The 22,534-nt window shown below is 42.8% G+C and overlaps 1 protein-coding gene across 2 annotated transcripts in view; it reads left to right on the forward strand.

The window, feature by feature from the left end:
• Positions 1-22,333, forward strand: part of ACAD8 (acyl-CoA dehydrogenase family member 8) — a 23,582-nt gene extending 1,249 nt beyond the window's left edge. For both annotated transcript variants that reach the window (XM_016191953.2, XM_060180198.1), the window contains exons 2-11: positions 1,373-1,473; positions 2,090-2,259; positions 3,358-3,467; positions 3,834-3,910; positions 5,606-5,743; positions 10,039-10,174; positions 10,269-10,366; positions 15,346-15,498; positions 16,058-16,160; positions 21,387-22,333. In XM_016191953.2, the coding sequence (XP_016047439.1) occupies positions 1,373-1,473; positions 2,090-2,259; positions 3,358-3,467; positions 3,834-3,910; positions 5,606-5,743; positions 10,039-10,174; positions 10,269-10,366; positions 15,346-15,498; positions 16,058-16,160; positions 21,387-21,439 (1,139 nt within the window). In that variant the 3' untranslated portion in view covers positions 21,440-22,333. The remainder of the gene's footprint in view (positions 1-1,372; positions 1,474-2,089; positions 2,260-3,357; positions 3,468-3,833; positions 3,911-5,605; positions 5,744-10,038; positions 10,175-10,268; positions 10,367-15,345; positions 15,499-16,057; positions 16,161-21,386) is intronic.
• Positions 22,334-22,534: the final 201 nt, after the last annotated feature.

Consider the following 22,534-nt stretch of genomic DNA (forward strand, 5'->3'; position numbering starts at 1 on the left):
ACTGTAGACATTTGCTCAGTTCTGAAATAACTGCAGTTTTGTAACACTTCTCATCCTACAAGAAGCTGTTTACTTTATTACCATTTGTGTCATTCTCTGGACCATATTCATCTCTGTAGCCCCAGCACTGCTCCATAGTAGCCATATATATATATAATTTTAATGAGGGAGAGAGACACCAAGACACCAGAGAACTGCTTAGCTCTGGCTTATAGTGGGGCTGGGGACCAAACCTGGGACCTCAGAGCCGCAGACATGAGAGCCTTTTTTTTGCAGAACCATTATGGTGTGTCTGTAGCCCCAGTAAATATTTTGTGAGTGATCTCTGAGCTGTTATCTACGGAAGCATTTCTAGAAGATTGTGCAAATAAGTAACCTAACTCCCAATCATAAGTTTGCTACCCATACTCATATTCCTGAGAGTAATGTCCAGTGCAGGTTTCCGCTTTGGGCATATCAAGGTTCCCTTGTCTTTATTCCTCCCATTTGTGCATACATCTTCCCCTTTTAATAGGTGTTCTAATTCACACATAGCTTCTTCCTAGCTCAAACAGCTAGCCATTATTCTTATCTGGGTCTGCCTCAGAGAAGCAGACTGTCTCCTGCCCTTGTTCTCTTGAAATATTGAGCATCACTCAGGAATAAAATACAGTATAAAGTACCTTTATAGAGTATTTTATCATAAAACATCTAAGATTCTAAGGAAACTTCTAGTGAATGTACACTACCTGCCTATTGGCATTACTAACTTAATTCATTGTCCTTAGCTTTTAGCTTCTTAGACCTAGAACTAGGAGATTATGAGTTCCCCCAAATCACAGTACTGATATTTAGAATAATTTTTTTCCTGGGAATTTTGAACCTGTTGCATGAAAATAGATTTTCATCATCATTATTGTCAAGAAACATATGAGATATGGATCTCAGGACTATTTATTATATGATCATTTTCTTCATTTGGAAGGTAAGCCAAAGTACACTTCTCTTCTTTCCTCTTCCAGTTTTGATGTTTGAAAATAAATGTATTGATGTGATTTGATCATCTGTAGATTAATTATACATAGGTAGGACAGAGTTTATTAATTTTTAATGTGGATTTATGAAGAGGAACCAAAGAAGGATATTGAAAGAATTGGTGACTAGGAGGTAATTGAAGTTCCCCAATTCACTTGGGAATAAAGGAGGAAGACAAATGCTGGTATATCAGAGAAACTGATTACTGGTGCTTGATGTCATTTTCTGTATGTTAAGGGCTATACTGTGAATGGGAACTCTTATAGCAGATCTTCTGTCCCAACTTGAAGGTACTTGTGTACACTACCCTTCCATGACCCCTGCCCTAGAACTGAGTATATCTTATCTTGGCCCATAGCTTCCATTGGACTAAATGAAGAGCAGAAAGAATTTCAGAAAGTTGCCTTTAACTTTGCTGCCCAAGAGATGGCTCCAAATATGGCAGAGTGGGACCAGAAGGTAGGATTTTTCTCTGTGGCTTAAAAGTCCCAATGAATGTCTCCATCAAATAACCCCTGTTTTATCTCGTTGTAGCCCTTACTGCCCAGTGCTCATTCACCACCTTCAAGTCTTATTATAAATGAGATTATTGGTCACAGTATGATACTTTTCCTAGCATTATTCTTATCCTGTTGATGCCTTTATCTTATTTTTTTAATTATACTCTGAAAGCTATATAGTTCTGTACATAATAAAAAGAAACTTGAATGCCAGAAAACAAGTCCTTACAGAATGCATTTTATCTGTTGCTGCTGTAACTATTAACCAGACATTTTTCCCTTCATATTTTCTTTTATTTATTTACTGGAACAGAGAGAAATTGAGAAGGAAGGGGAAGTAGAAAGGGAAAGAGCTTCCCCCTTGCAGGTGAGGTCAAGGGGCTTTGAATCTTACACTTAGTAAGATAAGCACTTAGACAGGTATGCCACCACCCATCAATCCATAGACATCTTAAAATATGAGGCCGCCTATCCTTTGCTAATGCAGATCTCCTAATCCTTTAGTCTATGCTCTAGAACCCAGAATTGTTCACCCATGACTCACCCACTGAGAACCTCACTCTCTTTGTCCACAGGAGCTCTTCCCAGTGGATGTAATGCGGAAGGCAGGGCAGATAGGCTTCGGAGGAATCTATGTCCAAACAGATGTAGGTGGTTCCGGACTGTCCCGGCTTGACACCTCAGTCATCTTTGAAGCCTTGGCCACAGGCTGTACCAGCACAACAGCCTATATCAGCATCCACAAGTGAGTGCCTGAGCCTCGCAGGCACAGTAAAATTCTTCTGCAAGTTGACTGGACAGTTTCAAGTGGAAAGGGAAAAGATTTGTCTCTTCACATTTGTTGATTGCCTTTGAAGACACTGACTAAAAGTTCACTCCAGGTCTGCCGGTACCTGTTAAATTTGAAAATTGTTTTTTGTGCTGCTTAAGAGAATTGGGCCAGCCAGGCTTCTCCCAACTCCCAAGTTTCTCCAGTAAAGTGCATAGGACCTTCTTTTTCTTTTTTCTTTTTATTTATTTCCTTTTGTTGCCCTTGTTTTATTGTTGTTGTTATTGATGTCGTCATTGTTGGATAGGACAGAGAGAAATGGAGAGAGGAGGGGAAGGCAGAGAGGGGGAGAGAAAGATAGACACCTGTATACCTGCTTCACCACCTGTGAAGCGACTCCCCTGCAGGTGGGGAGCTGGGGGCTTGAACCGAGATCCTTACTCCGGTCCTTGCACTTTACACCACTTGCGCTTAACCCACTGCGCTACCACCCAACTCCCAGGACCTTATTTTTCATCTCTGCACCCCAAAGATAAACCCCCCAATAATTTGCAAAGGTGTAACTATTTGGTTTATGGGGAGCCCTTTTAACCCAACAAAGATTAGTGTCAGTACCTAAGGGAGAAATACCCTGATCCTGGATAGTACATGTTCTAGGAATATACTTTAATCCAGCCCTTTTTTTTTAATTAATATTTTTGTTCTTGGGGTTTTTTTCTATTTATTTATTTATTTATTTTGGGTAGAGAAAAATGGAGAAGAAAGGGGGAGTTAAAGGGAGAGAGAGAGAGAGAAATGCAGCACCACTTCACTGCTTATGAAGCTTCTCCCCCTGCAGCTGGGGACCAAGGGCTTGAACCTGGGTCCCTTGAGCACTACAATGTGTGTGCTCAACCAGGTGTGCTAGCACCTGGCCCCTAGACCTTTTCTTTAAAATTTGAATTTTCTCACTTCTTGATCTCTTGCCTCATTCTCCTTTGCTGCCTTTGCTCTCTTTCCCCACCCCCTCGACTCTTAACTTTCCTGTCCTTTCCCCTCATTCTCTTTATATTTTCTTCTGGGTGAACCTGTCAGCATGTGTGCCTGGATGATTGATGCCTTTGGAAATGAGGAACAAAGGCACAAATTTTGCCCACCACTCTGTACCATGGAGAAGTTCGCTTCCTACTGCCTTACTGAACCAGGTGAGTTTGCCTTACTGTAGTCAGGACACAGCAAAGATGTTACTCTGAAATTGCTAAGCATCCCCTTAGTCTCTTGACACATGTAAGGATTGCAACAGGCTCCCATACCCCAACTTCACAGGACTGTGAGGGCATCAGCTCTCTCAGGCTACAGATGAGAACCTTCTTACAGGAAGAACTATGAACTGGCATGTTTAAACAGAGATAAAAAAAAATTGGTCTGATTCCTCAAAGTATATATCATCAGTTGCAGAATTCCTTTGCCTACTCTGAGTTCTTTGTAGCTACAGGTTTTCTCAGAGGTGGAACCAGGCTGACTTTCTCTTTCACCCATTCTTGTTTTGCTTCCTTCTGATCACTCCTCAGATAGTGGAAGTGATGCCGCCTCCCTTTTGACCTCAGCTAAACAACAAGGAGATCATTACATCCTCAATGGCTCCAAGGTACCAGTATACTTTCCTCCTAGAACCATTTGGAGATAATTTCCATCTTCCTGCTGCTCTTACCTGGATCCCTGCTATGGGCAAGTTGATAATAATATGTTAATAAATTCAATTTTAATAATTACATGTTAATGATAAGGTTTTTATGTGTTGATAAGAGAACCTCTGACCTATTTCTTTTTGTTCATCTTCACTGAAGCTGTCTCTTCTGATTGATTCTGGATAGATGTTTTTTAAATAAGTTTAACCTTTACCAGATTTTTTTTTCCTCCAGGGTTATTGCTGGGTCTCAGTGCCTGCACTATGAATCCACTGCTCCTGGAGGCTATTTTGTCTCTTTTGTTGCCCTTGTTGTTTATCGTTGTTGTTACTGTTGTTGTTGTTAGTGCTGTGTTTTTTGTTGGATAAGACAGAGAGAAATCGAGAGAGGAAGGGAACACAGAGAGGGGAGATAAAGACACCTGCAGACCCACTTCACCACTTGTGAAGTGACCCCCGCTGCATGGGAAGCCCGTGGCTTGAACCAGGATCCTTACACTTTGCGCCATGTGTGCTTAACCCGCTGCACTACCGCCTGGCCCCCTACCAGATTTTTTTAATCTTAATTTATTTGATAAAGACAGCCAGAAATCAAGAAGAAAGGGGTAGATAGAAAAGGTGAGAGACAGACATATGAAGCATTGTTTCACCAGTTGAAATGCTTTCCCCAGCAGGTGAGGACTGGGATCTTGAACCCTGGTCCTTGCATAGCATATGTACAGCCAGTTGCACCACCGCCTGATCCCAATCTTTTTTCTTTTTATTGCCAAGATTATTGCTGGGGCTCAGTGCTTGCACAATGAATCCACTGCTCCTGGCATCTTATTTTCCCCCAGGCTCCTTTTACTTCATAGGACAGAGAAAAATTGAGAGAGAAAGAGTAGATAGAGAGGGAGAGAGAAAGTGGGACACTTGCAGCACTGCTTCACTGCTCTTGAAGCTTTCCCCTTGTAGGTGAGGACCAGGAGCTTGAACCTGTGTCTTTTTGCATGGTAGCATGTGCACTTAACTGATAGTGCCACTGTCTGGCTCTTCAGATAATTTTTTTTATTATTATGTAACTAAAGCCTTGCTCAGCTCTGGCATATGGTGATGCTAAGGATTGAAATTGCTATCTCAGAACCTCAAGTATGAAAGTGCTTTGCTTAACCATTATACTGTCTCCCCAGCCTTTGATTTCATATAGTTTAGTCCACTTTTTAAAAATAAAATTATATTTATTTATTTTCCCTTTTGTTGTCCTTATTGCTTTTTAATGTTGCTGTAGTTATTTTTGTTGTTGTTATTGATGTCATCTTCATCGTTGTTAGATAGGACAGAGAGAAAGACCTATTTCACTGCCTCTGAAGTGACTCCCCTGCAAGTGGGGAGCTGGGGGCTCGAACCGGGATCCTTATGCCAGTCCCTGTGCTTTGTGCCACGTGCACTTAACCCGCTGCACTGCAGCCCAACTCCCTTAATCCATTTTTGTCTACCATTTTATAATCTCACTGGTTTCTTCACTGAGTACAGCTACTTTTTGTTCCTCCTTAATTCCTCTGTGCCCATTATAAGTCTTAGTGTTCTATTGATAGGAAGTTACTTGTTCCATCAGTGTTAAGATTCTGAGAACTCACACATGCCCTGATTCTCTGTGTACCTTCACAAATTCCACAGGCTTTCATCAGTGGTGCTGGTGAATCAGACATCTATGTTGTCATGTGCCGAACAGGAGCACCAGGCCCCAAAGGCATTTCATGCATAGTTGTTGAAAAGGGGACACCTGGCCTCACCTTTGGCAAAAAAGAAAAAAAGGTAAGTGGTTATTGAGTGCTACCTGTCAGAATGTCCCTGCTCTACTTGAACAAATTAGTTTGCATAATTGCTAATTTGCCTTGGAGGTATTTACTTTTATGATCATTTCTCCAGTAATGTAAAAATAACAGGTCATTGTTAAGTAAACAAGAACATGGAACTACTGCTGGGAATGGAAAATGAAGGTTTTACTCCACAGTCTTCCTCTTATTTTAGGGTAGGGATTTCTCTACCATCTGTTGGGTTTCTTCTTATGCTTTCTTTTTTTCTTTTTTTTTTTTTTGTAGAGAGAAACTGATAGGGAAGAGGGATAGAGAGGGAAAGAGACAGAGAGACACTTGTAACCCTGCGTCACCACTTGTGAAGCTTTCCCCCTGCAGGTGGGGACCAGCGGCTTGAACTTGGGTCCTTGCACACTGTTGGCCGTGGGTTTCTTATGGCCAGCACATTTTATATAGTCTCTAAATTTGATGTACTCCATTGTACCAGGGAGAAATAATTATAAGATGTACATTATTAACAAGATAAAAGCACATGAACCGTTTTTCTTTAGTAAAAATAAAGTGAAATTCATTGGAAATGATTATGGGTATTATCAATAACATAAGAGAGTGTTTCCATAGATTTTTTTTTAATATAATTAATTAATGAGAGAGAATGGGAGGGAGAGAGAACCAGAGCATTGCTCTAGCACATTTGATGGCAGAGACAGACCTTAGGACCTCATGCTTGAGTGCCCATTACCTTACCCACTGTACCATCTCCCCAGCCACTCCATATGTGCTTTAAACTGTTTCTAGGATTAAGAGAGAAATGGAGAGAGGAGGGGAAGACAGAGAGGGGGAGAGAAAGATAGACATCTGCAGACCTGCTTCACCACCTGTGAAGCGACTCCCCTGAAGGTGGGGAGCCGGGGGCTCAAACTGGGATTCTTACGCTCCTTGCGCTTTGCGCCACATGCGCTTAACCCACTGTGCCACCGCCTGACCCCCTCTCTCTTTTTTACTTTTTTTTTTATTTGATAGAGAGAAATTGGGGGGGGGGTAGGGAGAGAGAGAGACAGACAGAAATACCTTCAATACTTGCTTCACTACTCGTGAAGATTTCCTCTCTGCAGACGGGGAGTAGGGGCTCAAGCCTGGGTCCTTGTGCATGGTAACATGTGCATTTAACCAGCTGTTCCACCACCCATTCCTATACGCATTGCATTTTTCAATTCAAGGGAAATTTCCTAGCTTTCATTTATCAGCTATCACAGTCCTCTGCCCTTATGGAATTCACATTTTATTATCAAGCACAGAGGACACACATGCATAAACAAGGAACCTCCTTCCTTTAGTGCTCAAGGCAAAGAAGAAAGTGAATCAGTATTAAGAGTCCAGGTGGTGTAGGGCATGTGGCGGTAGCGCAGTGGGTTAAGCGCACGTGGTACGAACCACAAGGACTCGTGTAAGGATCCCGGTTCGAGCCCCCAGCTCCCCACCTGCAGGGGAGTCGCTTCATAGGCAGTGAAGCAGGTCTGCAGGTATCTAGCTTTCTCTCCCCCTTTCTGTCTCCCCTCCTTTCTCGATTTCTCTCTGTCCTATCCAACAACAGCAACAATGACAATAATAGTAACCACAACAATGATAAAGCAACAAGGGCAACAAAAGGGGAAAAAAATGGTCTCCAGGAGCGGTGGATTCATGGTGCAGGCACTGAGCACCGGCGATAACCCTGGAGGCAAAACAAAAAGAGTCCGGGTGGTAGCGCACCCAATTGAGTGCACTTGTTATAATGTATGAGGACCCAGGTTCAAGCCCCCAGCCCCCACCTGCAAGGGGGAACCTTCACACGTGATGGTGCAGGTCTGCAAGTGTCTCTGTCTAATTCCCCTTCCCTCTCAACTTCTATCAAAAAGAATAAAGAAATAAACAGCAAAAAAAAAAAAAGGGTTAGAAGACTCACTAATAAAAAGATAAATGAAGGAACTTTCTAAGGTTATGCTGTTTGAGATGATCTCTAAAGTATTGAGAGCCAAACTTGAGAAGAACTCTGGGCAGAGAGAGCAGTAAAGACTAAGGACCTGAGGCATGTTAGACAGAATTCAACTTTTTCACCACAAGAACAAACTCAGGAAACTTGAAGAAAGGCAACATGGGAGACAAGTATTGGGTTCTGTAGAATACTTCTGTCCCAATCAACCTGAAGTAACCATATTGGCTCATAGAGTCTTGAGATAACAACAAATATCTACTTATTTATTTATTATATTTATTCATTGGATAGAGACAGAAATTGAGAGGGATGGGGGAGATAGACACAGAGAGATACTGCTTCACTACTCTTGAAGCTTTCCCCTGCAGTTGGGGGACAACAAATATTTATACCTTAATGCAAAATCCCTTCTCCATTTTCCTCATTGACTGGGTATTTATGGAGTTTATAATTTGGTCCAAGCAGGACTAGCAATAGAAAGGAAAAATGTTCCTTTTAGGTTTGGGACCCAGGTTTGAGCAGTTTTTTACACATACTTCCTTACTCCTTACTTACTTAGTTATTAATAGTGAGGCTCTTTGATGAGGGGGGTACGGGTTTTTCTGTTATTAAATTACAAAATAACAGGTATAATTCCACACCATTCCTACCACCGGAGTCGTGTGTCCCCATTCCCTCCATGGGAAACTACAGTAGTTCTCCCAAGATCACATATGTGGGTTGGTTATTATTTCTATAACTCTCTCTCTCTTTTTTATTTAATTAATTAATTTGCTTATTTTTGCCTCCAATGTTATCACTGTAGCTTGTAGCCGGCACTACAAATCCACCACCTGGCGGCTCCTGGAGAACATTTTCTCCACTTTTTTTTTTTTTTCTATAGGATAGAACAGAGAAATTGAGAGAGGAGGAGAATACAGAGAGGGGAAGAGAAAGATAGACACCTGCAGACCTGCTTCACCACTTGTGAAATGACACCCCTGCAGATGGGGAGCAGGGGAATGGCGATTCAAACCCGGATCCTTGCTTGGGTCCTTTCACTTTTCACTATGTGCACTTAAGCCAGTGTGCTACCGCCTGGCCCGCCTCCCCTCTTTTTAATATATTTATTTAGTTATTATTGTATAGAGAAGGAAAGAAACTGAGAGGAGAGGAGGTAGAGAGGGAAAGAGACAGAGAGACTCTTCACTCATGAAGCTTTCCTGCTGCGGGTAGAAACCAGAGGCTTGAACATGGGTTCTTGTGCACTGTAATGTGTGTGCTTAACTAGGTGCACCACAATCTGGCTCCTGTCTATCTCTTCATATATATATTTGCCCTCTTTCTTCTAAGGCCCTGCTTTCTCTTCCATTTTAAGTCACACCTACACCTATTACTACTTCTGGATGTCTTTCTTTTTTCCTCTTCTCTCTCTTGTTACTGATGGAATTGAGTTTTAGAGTCCTCTGGTCATCTTCTCCTAATATTTCTCCCCTCCTGGGAGTATGGACCAAAATCCTTTTGGGGATGCAGAAGTTAGGAGTTCACGCTCCTGTAATTGCTTTTCTGCTGGACATGGGTGTTGGCAGGCCAATCCATACTTGCATCCTATTTCTATCTTTACTTAGTGGGGTAGGGCTCTGGAGAAGTGAGATTCCAGGGCACACTGGTATTGTTGTCTGCGTGTGGAGTTCAGAATGGAGTCATAGTAGTGTCTGCAATTTAGTAGCTAAAAGACAGGAAATTAGGAGGCAGGACAAAATGTTTAATAAATTGCAACCAGAAAGTAGGAATAGAGCAGGTGAGAATGGGGATTTTTAGGGTTGTAAGAAGCTAGGAATTCTATTTTAGGTGTGCTCTTAGGAGCCCATGATTTTAGTGATTTTTTTTTTTTTTTTTGCTTGAGCTTGATAGTTAACATGGAGGTGGGTTAAAAATATTCTCTGGGAAGGTGTAGTCATAGTTGAGAATAGAACTAGAAATCTGAATTAGGGCAGACCTTGAAGAAAATACATACATGCAATCTGACCCAGGCCCCATGTATACTCATATTTAGAACAGGAGACTTAATTACCTCTGAGTCCCTGTCAGTCTGAGCTTACAGTCCTTAGTCACAGCTGGGGACATTATAGGCTGCACCCATTTCAGGACTGGAACTGTTTTTTCTTCAGGTCTTTGTGCAAGTTTGATGAACTCACATCCTTGGCTTCTCCTTTTATCATTTCTCACGAGCATGAGTCTTAGGGTAGCCAGGGCTGCACTTCACCTATTTTGAGCGGCTGAGTGCTGCCACACCTGCTGAATGTCTGGGCAGCTACTCAGTCCTTGCTTTTTGCCAGGTGGGGTGGAACTCTCAGCCAACACGCGCAGTGATCTTTGAAGACTGTGTGGTGCCTGTGGCCAACCGGATTGGGAAAGAGGGCCAGGGCTTCCTCATTGCCATGAAAGGACTGAACGGAGGGCGGATCAATGTTGGTGAGGATATGAAGGGGTAGGACCAGATCGCTATGGTCCAGCTGGGCGGTCTTATTTGGGCTCTTTTTAAAAATGTTGGCTCTCTCCCTTTTAGCTTCCTGCTCTCTAGGAGCTGCTCATGCATCTGTCGTCCTCACCCGAAACTACCTCAATGTCCGAAAGCAATTTGGGGAGCCTCTGTCCAGTAACCAGGTAACTGCCAGTTGTCTTTGCTGTGTTTCTTCTCTTCATGAGATCTGATCTAGGGTCCATATTTCCTTAGTGAGTGAGACCATGATGCCTCATGTGGGGGTTCTTCTCCCATCTTAGTCAGAACTTTCACTCTGTTTCTTTTTTTTTTAAATTATTTTATTTTATTTTAATTTATTATTTTTTTTATTTTTACCAGAACACTGATCAGCTCTGGTTTATGTTGGTGTAGGGGATTGAACCTGGGACTTCAAAGCCTCGGGCATGACAGTCTGTTTGCATAACCATTATGCTATCTATCCCTGCCCTCACCCATCACATATATGTGTATATAGCATATGCACATATGTAACATATATTCATGAATGAGAAAAGGAAGGGGAGAGAAAGAGTATCACTCTGGCACATGCAGTGCCTGGGATTGAACATTTGAGGTCCACCACCTTATCCACTGCATCACTTCCCAGGCTGCTATCAATTCTGTTTTTAAAATAACTCTTAGGGGTCAGGACATGACAAAACAGGTAACACACGTGGCTTCCCATGCATGAGACTCTGCGTTCAATCCTTGACACCACATAGGAGCACCATGGACAGTGCCACAGGGACCTCTGTGAATGGTGGAGCAAGCCTTTGGTGTCTCTCTCTCTCGCTTTTTTTAAATTTTTATTTATTTATTTTCCCTTTTGTTGTCCTTGTTGTTTTTTATTGTTGTTATAGTTATTGTTGTTATTGTTATGATATCATCATTAGATAGGACAGAGAGAAATGGAGAGAGGAAGGGAAGACAGAGAGGAGGAGAGAAAGACAGACACCTGCAGACCTGCTTCACCACTTGTGAAGCGATTTCCCTACAGGTGGGGAGCCGGGGGCTTGAACCGGGATCCTTATGCCAGTCCTTGCGCTTTGCACCACATGCGCTTAACCCGCTGCGCTACCGCCCAACTCCCTCTCTCTCTCTCTTTTTAAGGATATAGACTTTTTTAATAATTTGACCAGGGAGGTCCCTCTATAGTATAGCGTGCCCCACACCTATGGACATCTAATCTTTGACAAAGGGGCCCAGACTATTAAATGGGGAAAGCAGAGTCTCTTCAACAAATGGTGTTGGAAACAATGGGTTGAAACATGTAGAAGAATGAAACTGAATCGCTGTATTTCACCAAATACAAAAGTAAATTCCAAGTGGATCAAGGACTTGGATATTAGACCACAAACTATCAGATACTTAGAGGAAAATATTGGCAGAACTCTTTTCCGCATAAATTTTAAAGACATTTTCAATGAAACAAATCCAATTACAAAGAAGACTAAGGCAAGTATAAACCTATGGGACTACATCAAATTAAAAAGCTTCTTCACAGTAAAAGAAACCACTACCCAAACCAAGAGACCCCTCACAGAATGGGAGAAGATCTTTACAGGCCATACATCAGATAAGAGTTTAATAACCAACATATATAAAGAGCTTGCCCGACTCAACAACAAGACAACAAATAACCCCATCCAAAAATGGGGGGAGGACTTGGACAGAATATTCACCACAGAAAAGATCCTTTCCAAAAGGCCAAGAAACACATGAAAAAATGCTCCAAGTCTCTGATTGTCAGAGAAATGCAAATAAAGACAACAGTGAGATATCACCTCACTCCCGTGAGAATATCATACATCAGAAAAGGTAACAGCAGCAAATGCTGGAGAGAGTGTGGGGTCAAAGGAACCCTCCTACACTGCTGGTGGGAATGTCAATTGGTCCAACCTCTCTGGAGAACTCTCAGAAGGCTAGAAATGGACCTACCCTATGACCCTGCAATTCCTCTCCTAGGGATATATCCTAAGGAACCCAACACATCCATCCAAAAAGATCTGTGTACACATATGTTCTTGGGAGCACAATTTATAATAGCCAAAACCTGGAAGCAAGCCAGGTGTCCAACAACAGATGAGTGGCTGAGCAAGTTGTGGTATATATACACAATGGAATACTACTCAGCTGTAAAAAATGGTGACTTCACCGTTTTCAGCTGATCTTGGATGGACCTTGAAAAAATCATGTTGAGTGAAATAAGTCAGAAACAGAAGGATGAATATGGGATGATCTCACTCTCAGGCAGAAGTTGAAAAACAAGATCAGAAAAGAAAACACAAGTAGAACCTGAAATGGAATTGGCATATCACACCAAAGTAAAAGACTGGGGTGGGAGTGGGTGGGTGGGGAGAATACAGGTCCATGAAAGATGATAAATGACATAGTGGGGGTTTTATTGTTAAATGGGAAACTGGGGAATGTTATGCATGTACAAACTACTGTATTTACTGTTGAATGTAAAATATTAATTCCCCAATAAAGAAATTTTAAAAAAAAAGAAAAAAAGAAAATAACTCTTGAGAAGATAGGTATGAGGGATGAGAAGAATGAGCAGAGAGACTTAGAGACATAGAGAGGCGTGAAACTGCCCTCCCTCAGCATATATATATATATATATATATATATATAGTTATTTGATAGAAATAGAAATTGAGAGAGGTGGGGCAGATAGAGGAAGAGCAACATCTGCACCACTGCTCCACTGTTACAGCAAATGTCACAGCAGGAAGTTATACATAGTCAAGAAACCAAGTGACACACTGGGAATGCAAGAAGAACATTTTATTCATACATGTAGGCTCAGGTCCTCTGCACTGGGGATTTTATTTTTATTTATTTATTTATTATTGGATAGAGACATTGAGAAATTGAAAGGGGGAGAGGGAAATAGAGACAGGGAAAGAGACAGACCTGCAACCCTGCTTCACCATTTGTGAAGCTTTTCCCCTGCAGGTGGGAACCAAGGGCTTGAACTCCGGTCCTATGCACTGTAATGTGAATGCTTAACCAGGTGCGTCACTGCCTGGTCCTGCTCTAGGGATTTTATAGGCTGGCAAGCCTTCAAAATAGAAACCAAGAGCGGGGGTGGGGGTGTGGGGGGTGGAGTGAAATGCAAAAATGTCCTAAGGCTACATATGTAGATATATATGTAGATACATATGTAGACACATGTTTACGGAAGCAAGAAAAGTCAAATGTCAAACTGCTTAGCTAATCTAAGTTGCCTGGGGATATTCCAGTTTTCTGATGTTTATGATACTCTTGAGCTTGTGCTCTGCACTCACTGTTTCATCACCACTAGAGAACTTTCACCCTTGTAGGTGGGGGTCTAGGGCTTGTGCCAGGTCCTTGTGCATTGTTACATGTACATTTTAAAATTTTTTTTATATTTATTTATTCCCTTTTGTTGCCCTTGTTTTATTGTTGTAGTTATTGTTGTTACTGATGTCATTGTTGTTGGATAAGACAGAGAGAAATAGAGAAAGGAGGTGAAGACAGAGGCGGGAGAGAAAGATAGACACCTGCAGACCTGCTTCACCACTTGTGAAGCGACTCCCCTGCAGGTGGGGAGCTGGGGGCTCAAACCGGGATCCTTATGCTGGTCCTTGAGCTTTGCACCACGTGTACTTAACCCATTGTGCTACCGCCCAACTCCCCATTACATGTACATTCTACTGGGTGATCCACCACCTGGCTCCAAGTCTCCCTCAATTTTATAGTGTTATACACCAATGGGAAATGAATAGAATTTTATTTGAAGATAAATAGATAAATATAATTTTTTTTTTTTTTTGCCTCCAGAGTTATCTTTGAGGCTCAGTGCCTGCACTAGGAATCCACTGCTCCTGGAGGCCGTTTTTTGCCATTTTGTTGCCCTTATTGTTGCTCTTGTTATCATTATTGTTATGGTTGCCATTAATATTGTTGGATAGGACAGAGAAAAGTCAAGAGGAGGGGAAGGCAGAAAGGGATAGAGAAAGATAGACCTCTATCTTCACCTGCCCGTGAAGTGACCCCCCTATAGGTGAGGAGCCAGGGGATTGAACCAGAATCCTTAACACCTGCCCTTGCACTTCATGCCATGTGCACTTAACTTGCTGTGCTTCCATAACAATCTTTTTAAAAGAGCTGAATACTAGTGAAGTCCAGCACAAGCAAAATGGACTCAGAACCTAGAAAACAGTGTATCTAAAATCTTTATAGACACAACAAGAGATTTGGAAATTGTGGTCACTTGGGAAAGTACTTCCTTAGAGATGTCATGTGAGGGCATAATGGTTCTTCAAAAGACATTCATGCCTGAGGCTCTGAGGTCCCAGGTTCAGTCCCCAGCACTAACCTAAGCCAGAGCTGAGCAGTGCCATGGTTCTCTGTATCTCTCTCATTAAAAAGTAAATTATATACATATTGCCTCCAGGGTTATTGCTGGGGCTCGGTGCCTGCACTGCTCCTGGAGGCCATATTTTCCCTTTTGTTGCCCTTGTTGTTTATTGGTGGTGTTGTTGCGGGATAGGACAGAGAGAAATCAAGAGAGGAGGGGAAGACAGAGATAAGGAGAGAAAGATACCTGCAGGCCTGCTTCACCGCCTGTGAAGTGACTCCCCTGCAGGTAGGGAGCCGGGGGCTTGAACTGGGATCCTTATGCCAGTCCTTGTGCTTTGTGGCATGTGTGCTTAACCTGCTGAGCTACTGCCTGGCCCCCTATAAAAATGTTTTAAGAAAGTGGGGAGGGTGGGGTGGGCAGTAGCGCACCAGGTTAAGAGCACATAGTTCGAAGTGCAGGTACTCGTGCAAAGATTACAGTTTGAGCCCACGACTCCCCACCTGCAGGGGATTCGCTTCATAGGTAGTGAAGCAGGTCTATAGGTGTCTTTCCCCCTCTCTGTCTTCCCCTCCTCTCTCAATTTCTCTCTATCCTATCCAACAACAGCAGCAGCAATAACAGCAACAGTAACAATAATGAAGAAAAGATGGCTCCAAGAGCAGTGGATTTGTAGTGCAGGCACTGAGCCCCAGCGATAACCCTGGAAGCAGAAAGAGAGAGAGAGATGTCACATAAAAGGTCCAAATCAAGCCCTGCCCCATCTGATTGTCTTCTCTGTTTTTGCTTCAGTACCTGCAGTTCAAGCTGGCTGATATGGCCACGAGGCTGGTGGCCTCAAGGCTGATGATCCGCAATGCAGCGGTGGCTCTGCAGGAGGAGCGAGAGGATGCAGTGGCCCTGTGCGCCATGGCCAAGCTCTTTGTGACAGATGAATGCTTTATGGTAAGTGCAGATGCCCTCTGGCTCTTTGGGTGGACAGACAGCAGCTACTTGGTCCGGGTTGGCAAGAGCCCACTCCTAGGATGTTGTAGGATGTCCTTGGAGCTAACAGGTCTAAGTTAACCGGAGAAAGGCCTGAATGGGAACACTCACAGTCGGATGTCCCATTCCTCTTGGGTTGTGCTATAGATGGCGCAGCCCAGTGCCTGTTGCTCAAGTTTCACATTCCATGTTTACAGTGTCAAAGGCAATACCAACTCTACACTGAGACCACTGTGCCACTAGATGGCACCTTAGTTTCAGAGAACCCTAATCTGGGCTGTAGTGGGCAATCTCTTTGCAGATAATAAATAAGAAAGGACAGGCATCCTGTCACCTGTCTGCTGGTTCAGTTAGTGAACGACACTCACCACAGGAACCACACAGCCCCTCTTTGGACCTGGTGGGTTGTCCGTAGGTCTTCCTCTTCATGTGCATTGGCCTCTATGAGAAGACTGGGGCAAGGAAGGAAGCTCCTCAGTCTTCCCCCACTCAAGGATGTCTTGTTGCTGTCTCCCTACAGATCTGCAACCAGGCTGTGCAGATGCATGGAGGCTATGGCTACCTGAAAGACTATGCTGTGCAGCAGTACATGCGTGACTCCAGGGTCCATCAGATCCTAGAAGGTAAAAGGTGCCAGAGATGATGGGCTGCTTACAAGATTACCATGATCCCCCAACCCAACTGCCCCCAGACTGACTGGGCTGTAAGGCTTCCCACCAGCCTTGCCTTGTTTGGACTTCCTCCCTTCCTCCTCCTTTTTCCTTCCCCTGCTGAGGGGATGGGGGTTGGAGATAGGAAGGAGGCATGTCAACTGTATAAAGAGCACTAGCCCATCACTCCACATGTGTGTGTGTGTGTGTGCGCGCACGTGTGTGCGCACACGCACCTTGAGGGTTATCACGGGCTCAGTGCCTGCACTACAAATCCACTGCTCCTGGCAGCCATCTTTTTTCTATTGATGATGTTGTTGTTGCTGTTGTTGTTGTTGTTGTTGGACAGGACAGAGAGAAATTGAGAAAGGAGGGGAATATAGAGAGGGAGGGAGAGAAAGCTAAAGACCTATAGACCTGCTTTGCTTGTGAAGCAACCCCCCTGTAGGTGGGAAGCTGGGGCTCGAACCAGGATCCTTGAGCTTTGTACTATGTGTGCTTAATCTGGTGTGCTACTGCCTGGCCCCCATCATGCCATTTCTGTTCTTTTTCTTAGTAAATTTTAGAGAATATTCACACTAAAATCATTAGCCATGAAAAATTTTCTCTTTCATTCTTTCTTTTTTTTTTTTTCACCCCTTTTATTGATTTGAGAGCAAATGAGAAGGAAGGGGGGTATAGAAAAAGACACACCAACAACACTGTTTCACTGCTTGTGAAGCTTCCCCCCTGCAGTGGGGGAAGGGGGGTATGTTGAACCACCTACATAGCTCAGTTCTTATAGTTTTAGAAATGTGTGCAATGAAAGAAGAGAACTCAAAGCACTGCTGTACCCATTTTTTAAATCTTTTATTTATTATTGGACAGAGACAAAAATTGAGAGAGGAGGGGGAGATGGAGAGAGGGAAAGAGACAAAGCGACACCTGTAGTCCTGCTTCACCACTTGTGAAGCTTTTCCCCTGTGGATGGGGACTAGAGGCTTGAACCCCGGTCTTTGTGCACTGTGATGTGTGTGCACTTAACCAGGTGTGCCACCATCTGGCCCCTGCTCTACCCATTTTCATGCGTGGTGCTTCCAGGTGGCACCTAGGATCTTATGCAGGGTCACATGTGGAAGGAATTAGCATGGTTAAGCCACCTCCTGTGCTCCTCTCTTTGTTTTGTTTTTAAGGGAAGAGAGGTTTTGTAAAAAAGCAAATGTGGGACAGGGCCAGGTGGTGATGCACCTGGGTGAGTGTACATGTTACAGTGTGTGAAGATCCAGGTTTAAGTCCCTGGTCTCCACCTGTAAGGGAAAGCTTCACAAGTGGAGAAATAGTGCTACAAGTGTCTCTCTTGCTCTATCTTCCCCTTCCCTCTTGATTTCTCTGTCTCTAGCCAATAAATACAAAGAATATTAGAGAGTAAAAGAAAAAGAAAGAAAAGAAAGATTTTATACCTCCACCTAGTCTGACAGTCTAGCAGGAGGATATAGTAGTCTTGGTTGAAAGCCTTTCTCATGCAACTCAACAGATATCTTCTCATTCTCTTCTGGCCTGTAGTGTTTGTGTTTGCTCTGACAAATGACAAGTATTTTGGTGATGTTCTTGTTTATGGGAGGTCTTTTAGAACCTCTTTCAGGACAGGCTTGGTGATAGTTGCCTCCTTTAACTGTTGTTTGCATCAGAAGGTTTTTATCCCTCCATCTTGTCTGAATGAAAGTATAGCAGGATATACTATCCTTGGTTGAAATCCCTTTTCATTGAGAGCTTGATAGGTATCTTGCCATTCTCTTCTGGCTTTTAGAGCTTGAGTGGAGAAGTCTGCTGATAATCTTATGAATTTTCCCCTGTATGTGACTTTTTGTTTTTTTTTCTTGCAGCTTTTAGGATCCTTTCTTCATCCTTACTTCTTTTCATTGTAACTGTGATGTGTCTTGGTGTCTTCAGGTCTGGGTTGATTCTGTTTGGGACTCTCTGGGCCTCTTGGAACTTAATGTCATTTCTGTTGTTTAGGTTTGGGAAGTTTTCTTCTGTTATTTCCTCTAGAATGTTTTCTTCCCCTTTCTTCCTCTGGTAGGTCAGTTTCATCCCATATGTCTCTGTTGTTGTTTTCAGTGTCTCTCAATCTCTTTTTGAGCTCTTTTACCTCCTTCTTAGTTTTTTCTAACTCATCCCGTCTCACTAATTCTGTTTTCTGCTTCTATAAATCTGCTTTCCCTTCCCTCAGCTTCCTTCTTTAGCTCATTTTTTCACCTTGCTCAGTTACAGGGTTAGCTTGTTCTGTTAGTTTGCCTTTTAGCTCACCTATTTCAGCTTCCAGTTCTCTAATTATCTCGAGATAGCTAGTATTTTCCTTGAGGGCCTCATCTGTTGTTTCCCTAGTTCTGCTAGCCTTTTCCTCAATAGCTGTCCTCATTTCTGTGATTGATAAGGTCAATTATTGTTTAGATGTTTCCATATTTATAGTCTCTTCTGGTTTACTTGGAGTTTCTTTTGGGCTCCTGTTCTGATTCATTGCGGTAGCACTTTTATTTGCTCTCAATGTAACCATTTTTTTTAATTGGTGTTTGTATTTTTCTATCCTGTCATCCTTCAGTTGTTGTGTTGTATGAGTATGAGCCACACTAAACTAAAGCCTTTTCACAAATGAAGTCACAAATGTCAAAAACTACAACAATAGCAACCAAAGGAAAGATTAATGCAGTTCAATCAAAACCAATTAGCCAAGCAACACCTCCACTCCAAAAAAAAAAAAAAAACATACAAAACAAAAAGAAAAGAAAAAATAAAAAGCAAGAATAGACAATTACAAAATTCAGCTATTAATTCTGGAGATAGTGGGGAGAGAGAGAAAGAATACACTCTGAGTCAGACTTCTTCCACAAGATAATTTACAAATGCATGCCAGTGAATACAGAAAAAAAAAGAGAAAGGGGGGGAAGCAGCTAAAGGAAAGATAATTTTTCAGGTCAGCTAGGAGGAAAGAAGAAAAGTGGAGAAAAGAGAGAGAGAGAGACAAGTTCCTCCAACAATGGTAGCATACCTAATCAATGGAAGAAACAGCAGCTTATTTTGATCAACATGGAAAGGAGGGAAAAGAGACAGGTGCAAATAATAATAAAATAAAGTAGAATAAAAAGCCCTAACAGTCAGTCTGCAGATTTAACCACTCTAGATTGGCTGCACACAGTCTTGTCCCCTTTCCTAAACCAAGCAAAAACAAACCATTACAAGAAGCAACTATCAAACAAGCTAAAGGGAAGGAAGTAGAGGGAAGGAAAATTGGTAATCTAACCCAGACAAGATCGAGGCCCTGATTGGTCAGGTATTCTCTCACTCAGATAGAGCTCCAGCCCCCTTCAAGAAAAAAAAAAAAGCCTTTGTTTGGGGGAAATATTCTCCCTCCTTTGGTTGACACTCCTACTGATCCAGGAATCTTGATAAAGAAATTATCTCCACAGGAGGCCTACCTGAAGTAGCTGGTATGGGGGGTGGTCTCATGGCTGGAGGAGTGCAGAGTAAAATAGCAAAACCAAGGACTCCTGGCCAAATCCCTGTTTCCTTTATCCTTTTTGGCCTCTGTTTGCCAGCCCAAGGGTAAATTATAGAGCTATTTGTTGGGTCTCTGGTGGGGTGATCTCCAGGGGAAAGGTAATGGACCGGTTCTTTCTCGCTCATGACAGGGGTGACACGAAGTAAAAGACACCAGGGAGCTCTTCAGCGTGCTCAGAACTTATTTATTAGCAAGGTGGACATGAGTTAAATAGAAAAACAAACAAAGGGAATTATTATTGAAATATGTCAGAAATTACAGGTTTCTTAAAGGTTGGCTTGCCCCTGTGGTAGGGGGCTGGTATGACAGGAATTGATGAGATACAAGACAGTTATTCTCCATGACGCAAGCAACTTAATTATCCAAAGGTATTTGAGAGAAGCATAGGGGTTAAACCAGAAGGGTGAGACAGAGAGAAGATGGATATCAAAAAGCCATATACGGAATTTCTCTTGTCTGGGGTCTGAGGTGTGTGATGAAGTGTGTGATAAGGTGTGTTCTTCTGTGATCAGAAGGTGACTTTGAATAAGTGAATCTGCGGCCATGTGGCCTGTAGTTAATGGAGGGAAGTATTGAGGTTTCTGTGGGCCTGAGAGTCGAGAAGGAAAGAACTAAGTCTGAGTTTCCTCCTTTTGCTCACCTCGGTTGAGAGAGACTTACCAAGAGGTTATCTTCTCAGACCTCCATCCAAGGATGGGGGTGGTTCTCCCTAAGCTCTATCAGGCTTACACATAGTCCCAACAGCTTTTCCTTGGTGCTACCCTGACCCACCCCTGTACTCCTCCTCCACCACTGGCCCAGAACTACCCTCACCTGAACTTCCCAGGTTTAAAGCAACCTCCTTGCAGAGCTCATGCCAGGTGTTGTCTCCAAGTCACCATCTTGGCTCTGCCTCTCAATTTTTAAAAAAAAATATTTATTGTTATTTTTCTTTTTATACTTTATTTATTTATTTATTTGATAGAAACAGAGAAATGGGGGGGTGGGGATGAAAAAAGGGGGAGTTGGGCAGTGGCACACCGGGTTAAAGGCACATAGTATGAAACACAAGTATCCGCACAAGGATCCTGGTTTGAGCCTTTGGCTCCCCACCTGCAGGGGGCTGCTTTACAAGCGGTGAAGCAGGTCTGCAGGTGTCCATCTTTCCCTCTCCCTCTCTGTATTCCCCTTCTCTCTCAATTTCTCTTTGTCCTATCCAAAAAAAATTTTGAAAAATGGCCACAGGAGCAATGGATTCACAGTGCAGGCTTGGTACCGAGCCCCAGCGATAAACCAGAGGGGAGGAAAAAAAAAAAGAAAAAATATATATATATGATAAAAATAAAAAAGAAAAGAAGAGAGATAGACACCTGCACCCCTGCTTCATGACTCATGAAGCTTTCCCCCTACGGATAGGGACCAGAAGCTTGAACCTGGGTCCTTGCACACTGTAATGTGAGCATTTAACCAGGCATGCTACCACCTGGTCCCCTATTTTGCAGTGTGCTCTCTCCCTAGCCCCTTGAAGAGACATCTCTGATAGTCTGACCACTCACAGGGATAAGAGCAGAACTTGTAGTTGACATCTGTGACTACCCTGCATTGGGCTTGGAACACCCTGGTCAGCACTTCATCAGGCTCTGGGCTTTGCTGTTACATTAATCCTCCCCTCCTCCCTTTTGTAGGTAGTAACGAGGTGATGAGGATGCTGGTCTCTCGAAGCCTTCTACAAGAGTAACATCCAGACTTGGTGTCCTGGTCTGTTGTCCATCATGCATCACAGATCAGTACATGGACTGTTGTGTTACAAATGACTCCTGGAGAGAATCCAAAGGCTGAGCTTTTCCCACAAACTCTTCCCTCTGCTGGCAGTGGTTTCTTCTGTAGAAGGGGACAGAACCCTCAGCAGAACTGGAGGAATCACCCTGAGGGAAGGTCAGAAGGTGTACTGCCTTATCTTCTTAATGCAGAAAGCTGACATGATGACTCACCTCCACATTCTTTCTTACATCCACCTTCTCTTGATCTGTCTACATTTGGCTGATTCACCCATTCCTTTCTCTCCAGGGATCTGAGTACTTCACTTCTAGATTCTTTTTTGAGCTAATAAGCCAAGGAATGGGATGGGAAAATGGAGAGTCCTCCTTCTGTCCTTTGAGCCTCAGCCAATGATGCAGGTGTTTCTGTGGGTCACACTTCCTTTGTTGCACTCCGCTGAATGAAATCATGACAAAATGAGCATCAGGAAAACTGCCCAGAAGCATTGATGTAAGGTTTTATCACTTCCCCACTATCTGGGTCTTGGGTGAGATTATCTGGAATGATGAATATTTATTATTGTTGGTTTGGAGGTGGTGTTTGTTTGTTTGATTTTCCTAAAGAAAACCTGACCTAGTACAAAAGTGGGTGTTAGGCTGATATTTGTGCCTTTCATAAGAACTGATGAAATGCTACTTTTTACAAAATCCTGAGGTCTGGGAATGATAGTCAAGATGTTTCTATAAGCCTTCCTGATAAGTACCATGAGTAAATATTTTTCTGAGTTTTTGTTTTCCCTTGTGAAGCTAATTCTCTTGTAGAAATATTTTTGATTACACATTGATAAATGAAATCTATCACTCTCTGTACCATCTTCAGTTTTACTGTGTTTTTTTTTTTCTTTTCTTAATTGGGGGGATTAATATTTTATAGTAAATACACGTGTAAAAGTTTTCAGTTTTCTGCAAAACACTCACCCCCAGGCTAGGTCTTCCCTCACCATCATGTACCAGGACCTGAAAGCTCCTCTCCCCACCACTCTCTGCTAGAGTTCTTTACTTTGGTACAATATAGT

This window comes from Erinaceus europaeus, chromosome 20, assembly GCF_950295315.1.
Source record: "Erinaceus europaeus chromosome 20, mEriEur2.1, whole genome shotgun sequence".
Taxonomy (NCBI): domain Eukaryota; kingdom Metazoa; phylum Chordata; class Mammalia; order Eulipotyphla; family Erinaceidae; genus Erinaceus; species Erinaceus europaeus.